Raw genomic sequence first — 6883 nt, forward strand, 5'->3', positions numbered from 1 at the left:
ACTATAAGCCCTAGCTAAACCAAACTTGCATGGATGATGTATATAAGGATGGACACTGTCAGACTTGCTTCGGATATTGGATCTGACCTATATTTTCCATACAAGAGACCAGGTAAAAGTTTTAGGAACAGAGTAATCCCAATGAACTTGAATTCCTTGATATCTGCAGTATTAACAGTTATGAATATTTGTTTACACGATACATATTTTCACGCTACACACATAGACATGTGTATATGCCATGTAAGGGGTAAACACAACTTGCAAGAATATTCTTGTTGGGATGAATACTTTATATAAAGAAAATATGATGTAAGATTTGCATTACTTAAACTGATAACATTCGTCGAGGTGAGCTTCATAATCTTTGATTACCTATGTTTGTTAATGCAAAAGAATGAAGATGAATATTTTATTCTTAAACTTATTCTTTTTTAAGCTGTCCCAGAGTCCACAGATTCTGAAGTTTCTACAGTTAATAAAACCTCGACAGACACCCTAGATCCCCAGTCCACCCCCAGTGTCCTGGAACCACCTTCATCAGACCCCACCTCAGAGGGAACCCCACCCATAGGAACTCCTCTGCCCGGCCCAGACTCTCCTGCAGCACCTGCTGGGGCACCTGTTCCAGCCTCAGCTCCCAGTACCCCTGCCCCGGGGTTGATGTCTGCCCCCAGTACACCAATGGCCACCCCTCTCTCCTCAATGCCTCCTTCTCCAGCAAGCACTCTGTCTGGTGAGTTTGTTAATTTTAATTCAATAACTACAGGTAAACTTCGGTATTGACATCGGATATGTCGACAACCTGGGATATGTCGACGTCCATCCCCGGTCCCGGCATTATTTACTATATAAATGATTTGCAAAAACTCTGATATGTCGACCTCGGTAATGTTGACTACCCCGCTTATCTCTAAATGCGCCCAGCAAAATTTACCTGGTATATGTGACATCGGGGCAATTTTCTGCTGACTTAACCTAATTCAGGCTAATTGTTTGTCAGCTGGTCGCTCGTCACGCACGGACGATTCCGTGTATCTCGATGTTGTCAGAAATTCACACCTTTCACACCCATGTTTTGACTACATTACTGCTCTGTTAAAATGTGTTTGAGGAGGAATCCCAAGCCCTCGGCGTCTCTAATACGTTAATTGTTTAATGTTCAGCTTGGGTAATATCATTCAGTTGATAAATCTGTCTCAATTCTGCCTAAATGTACAACCGTTTTTTATGCCGAAATTTAACAAAACTTTAATATTATAAAAAAAAAAGGTAACTGAATAACAATGAACAATATACGCATTGAATTCAATTAACTTAAAAATTGTAAAAATACATTCATCAGGAATCGATCAAAACAATGTCATGCACGACTATTGCATCAGCGTAATGCAATATGAAACATCATGAAGTTTGTTAAATGAGCATTTCCAATCAAATTTTGGGATGAAAATGAAATGAAAATTAATGATGAATGATTATGAAATAAAAAAGAAGTGAAATGAAATAATTTAAAAAATATACAAATTAATTTTTTTCCGTATCTCGGAAGTCGACTTTGTACCGTCCGGTTTGGAGTTTATAGAGCGCATGTCGTATCCTGTTCTGACAGAGCTAGTGGCACGCGGATCGAATGCTGGATAGAAAACGGTTTTGAGTTAAATGACAAGATTTTGATAAAAATGAAAGCATTTCATAAATAACATTTGTGAATATATAACTTCTTATATTTTCTAATAAATATAGAGGGATAGCTGAAACAAACGAGCTAGAGTCTATTTAGAGACAAGTAGATACCTGTAATTACAGTCTGTTCAGTTTAGATCTATAGTTATACTATGCAAAAATGTTAAGGGCGTTGAGCCTTAACTCTGATATCTGACAGATATCTCGACACGACCGTCCCGTCGATGTGAATATTTGTATGTACAATTCTAAATACTGTATACAGGCCCATAGGTGGGTGAATATAAAACTGGGCGAAATAAAAATTAAAAGAAACATAATTTTAAAAACAGAATTGTGACTAGGTGAATTTAAAAGGGGCAAAATTAAGGATGAAAATAACAGGGGGCGAAAATAACCCTGTTACAGTAGAATCCCGTTATTACGATGTTCACTTTGTCACGGTAAAATATCGCAATACCGAGGGCAACGTAATAAAAGTTCCCAATAAAATCCAGTAAAACATCGTTTGGAAAACGTGTGATTGTATTAGGGGGTGTATTTTTCTCCTTCTATCTTCTTTTTATGCTCAAATTCTTAACCAATATGCTATATACCCTTAATTCATTGGTTACTTATCTTTAAAACTTATTTTCATGATGCTATTTCTTCTTTTTCCATCATAGTAAAAGCATAGAGCACATTTTTTAATAAAAACTTCGACGATGTTCTTTTAATTGCCGCCATTTTCTGTAACATGTACTTTCACTTTCGTTTTTGTTCAGATAATGCGTTCGTGAAAATTTCAATGTCTTCGTAGTCAAAGTCATTTCTATATAAACAAAATAATTCTGATTATTTTATTATCTTTGTATTCAATTAAAAGTCATTTGTAAGTAAGCAGCAACATTTTTTTTATTCAAATAAAAAGGTCAAAGTAAATAGGCAAGCAATCAGTCAAAATAATTTTTTTTTTTAATTACTAAACAGAGGTCAATTAGAAGTTCAGCAATTATCGATTTGTATTTCTGCTGACAACTGAAATGTAGTCCAAGCCACTACCCAAGCTGTTAAAACGTTTGTAGTAGAGTTCAAATTTTGTCCTAATTATGTTTGATACCCACGCAGTTTATTTGCAAATGAAACTACACATTATGTGTACCTGTGTACAGCATACATGCATGATATTAAATATAACCTTTAATTTATTAATTTATTAAACTAAGTATGAAATAAAGAATAAAAGAATTTTTAAAAAAATTACAGTGATAGATAAAGAAGAAGCTAGATTTATGAGTTAACTTTAATTGTTTAACAATGGCTTTGGCACGTCTCCAAATCTGCTGGGTTCGCTGACACAGTCCAGGTGGGTGCAATCAAGCGTCACTAATCACCTAACTGTCCTGTAGGTTAACACTCTCTCAAAGCACAGGTGTTCCAATGTTTGTTTAGCGTCTCATTAAGTGTCTACCAGCAATCAACACTGAATAAACACAGGGTGAAAAAATTTTGACAGATTTTTTACATCGTAATACTGAGACCTGGCGTTTTTGGACAACGTAATAAACGGTTCTTTTTTGTATAGTTTTGTTAAGAAATGGTTTTGTGCTTTGAATTTACAACGTAATAAGCGTTCTATCGTATAAAACCACCGTAATAGCGGGTCTCTACAGTATTTTGTACCATTAAAGTACAAAAAAACTTGAAATTAAAAAAAAAATAAATTTCAATAAATGTTTGTGATATTCAGATTTTTCTTGGTATTTATTCATTTCATGAATTAGTTATTTCTATCTAGGTAAAAATTTAGAGCTATCTCTGCACTCTTTTTTTTCTGCAAAAGTCAAAATAAAGAGCCAAGCAAGTGAACTCTGTTGATTATCCTGCAGTGCCATAATTCAATAATATGTACATGTACTTTTAATTAATAAGATATGAATATTTTAATTTTAGATTTAGTCTGTATAAATGCTTAAAGAGTTAATAGATGCTTCTTTGATCCAATCACATTTTATCTCTATAGCAGTGTTGTCCTCCCTCTCAACTCCAAAACAGTCTCCAGGTATGAAGACAGACGGCACACATATGACAAGAACTGGACAATCTCTGGAACTCCTTACTCCAGTACTCCCATCTAAAGGCAAAAGTAAGCATAAAAGTAAGCAAATGAATGGGCATTTTATTCTCTCCCCTCCCACTATCCCACCACTAAGAATCAGATGTAAACCTGGATGAAACTTACCAGTCTATTGCATCATGTAATTGTTGTGTGAAAATGTAATGCTGCCCAATCCAAGTAGATTGGGTCTCGTTGATTATAATCTATTAATTAATTTATTAATTTAATGTTGTAGAGAACAGAAAAAGTCGTAAACAGACAATTTCTCCAATCACTCAATCAGGAGAAAGTTCAGTGAGAAAGAGAAGTACTAGTAAATCAACGGAAAAGGGAGAGAAATTTGGCCAGCCTCATTTCTCACGGAAACGAAGCAGGTCCACTAACGAGAGAGGTATGTATACAATGAATGATTACGAAGCAGGTCCATGAACAAAGATCTAGAGGTACATATACAAGTTTGTTTCTTGAATGAAAAATTGAGGTGTTGTTTTAAGTCAACTTGTAAAATATCAATGCTCTCTTTCACTAGATTGAGAAAAAAGTAATTTTTAAATTGACAGTATTCCAATTAGAATGGATTTCAAAATAAAGAAGGATAACGTGTATAGGTTACAATTACAGTCAAAATTTTTTTTATCTCCAACTTAATTGGACTGAGAATTCAAGATAACGAGTAGGGCTGTCACGGTTCCGAAATTTTTCGGGTCGGGTCGGTTCTGATTTTTTTAGGTTTGGTTTCGGGTATTTCAGTTTGGGTAATTAATGAAATAAAAGCTAATGATTTGTATTATTTTCAACAACAAAAAGAATATTTTCATTTAATCTTCGAAATAGCAACATTTTAACTAGTTTAAAGTAGCTTCCTGACTAGACAACAATTGTACCATATTATTTAAATCACCTTATAATTGCAATGTATTAAGAAATCTCTCGTTTTTGACGCCATTTTTATAGTAAAACCTACACTACTATACAAATCGGAACCGAACCGAATTCCGGAAAAACAGAACCGTACCCAAACCGAATGAATTGTTCCGCGGTTCTGGGTCATTTCGGGTACCGGTGACAGCCCTAATAACGAGATTTAAAATACATTAAAAAAGAGTAGTTGGGAATTCGGTTGACTTTGACATAGCCATGATATTCAACTGTGTATGAGAAATCAAAAGTTTAACTGTGATAGCAAATAATCAGTATTAGTACAAATTTACATGTATATCTAGTTGAAGAGGAATATTTTTGATTTTTTTAACATCAACATATAGCAATCACAGTTTGATTGGTCTGGCAGTAAAATTGATTTATTTTGACTGACATATAGATAGATGAATTATTTCAATTCTTTTTTGTTTAAAAGCCAACTATATCCTGGTTCCTGAGACAGCCCTTCCACCAAAAGCCTTCGTCATCGAGCCTGAACACAACCATTTTAAGTGTACGTTTGAGGACTGTAATAAGGGGTTCCGTAAGGAGACTCTGCTGGAATCTCACATCAAGTTCTACCACTCGAACGACGGCAAGCCTCCGCAAAACCCACCCAGGAAACGACGAAAAACATACAGTATTTGTATGTATATCAGAGTAACAGTTCCATTTGGGGGGGGGGGGGGGGGGGTGAGGGGGGGGAAGGGGGGCTTAATTCTTCTTTCATTAGTATTTAGATTATTGTATTTAAATAAATTATCAAGTAGGTAATAAATTCAATATAATCTTTCATTGATTTCTGGGTTTCATTTTTGAAATAATCTGAATTTTTGTAACTGTTGCTTATTCTGAAATAGTGGCATCAAGTCATTAATTAATATAAGTGATATTGACCCGCCCTGACAGGTTCTACAGACTCGGACATTTCCGTCACCCCCAGGCAGCGGTACCCCTCCAGTGGCTCCCTCTGTCGGCCGAGCACTTCATACGAGGGCACCACCGAACTGGCGGGCTCAGAGCAGCTTAATGTGGAGGGGCAGCTTCTTTCTGAAGGTAAGACATGAACGAGTTCTTTTAAAGTTGATCAATTTCTCTTTCCAATGGTAGCTTTAGATGCACCTTTTATTATGAGCTGTGTTAGTTGGGAAAATGCCATTTTTAGCTCTACTGGTCAGAGACCAGAAGAGCTTATGCGAAAGTAATGCGTCCGTCGTCCGTCCGTCTGTCTGTCTGTCTGTCTGTAAACAATTTTTCAAAACGCTACTCCTCCTACAATTTTGGTCTGATTTCAATATAACTTGGCACACAAGTAGACTACACTAAGATACATAGAATAGTGCATCAGTTTTTGATTTCGATGAACGGTGTTGCCATGGTTACTAAAAATAGAATTTTCTGTGAAGTTCCTTTAAAACGCTACTCCTTCTGCAGTTTTGGTCTGATTTCAATATAACTTGGCACACAAGTAGACTACACTAAGATACATAGAGTAGTGCATCAATTTTTGATTTCGATGAACGGTGTTGCCATGGTTACTAAAAATAGAATTTTCTGTGAAATTCCTTTAAAACGCTACTCCATAACATCAACATATAGCAATCACAGTTTGATTGGTCTGGCAGTAAAATTGATTTATTTTGACTGACATATAGATAGATGAATTATTTCAATTCTTTTTTGTTTAAAAGCCAACTATATCCTGGTTCCTGAGACAGCCTTTCCACCAAAAGCCTTCGTCATCGAGCCTGAACACAACCATTTTAAGTGTACGTTTGAGGACTGTAATAAGGGGTTCCGTAAGGAGACTCTGCTGGAATCTCACATCAAGTTCTACCACTCGAACGACGGCAAGCCTCCGCAAAACCCACCCAGGAAACGACGAAAAACAACCAGTATTTGTATGTATATCAGAGTAACAGTTCCATTGGGGGGGTGGGGGGGGGGGGTGAGGGTGGGGAAGGGGGGCTTAATTCTTCTTTCATTAGTATTTAGATTATTGTATTTAAATAAATTATCAAGTAGGTAATAAATTCAATATAATCTTTCATTGATTTCTGGGTTTCATTTTTGAAATAATCTGAATTTTTGTAACTGTTGCTTATTCTGAAATAGTGGCATCAAGTCATTAATTAATATAAGTGATATTGACCCGCCCTGACAGGTTCTACAGACTCG

At 35.8% G+C, this 6883-nt stretch overlaps 1 protein-coding gene across 1 annotated transcript; it reads left to right on the forward strand.

Moving 5' to 3' along the window:
- Positions 1-228: 228 nt before the first annotated feature.
- LOC134283257 (putative uncharacterized protein DDB_G0290521) lies at positions 229-6606 on the forward strand (the record flags this gene model as incomplete). Its single annotated transcript, XM_062765699.1, has 7 exons — positions 229-250; positions 440-736; positions 3689-3811; positions 4020-4175; positions 5142-5351; positions 5615-5761; positions 6397-6606. Coding segments are annotated over exons 1-7 (1165 nt in total), but the record flags the coding sequence as incomplete, so codon positions are not given.
- Positions 6607-6883: the final 277 nt, after the last annotated feature.

Source organism: Saccostrea cucullata, unplaced genomic scaffold (assembly GCF_032062105.1).
Source record: "Saccostrea cucullata isolate Sc308-1 unplaced genomic scaffold, CSIRO_AGI_Scuc_v1 ctg9557, whole genome shotgun sequence".
NCBI classification, from domain to species: Eukaryota; Metazoa; Mollusca; class Bivalvia; order Ostreida; family Ostreidae; genus Saccostrea; species Saccostrea cuccullata.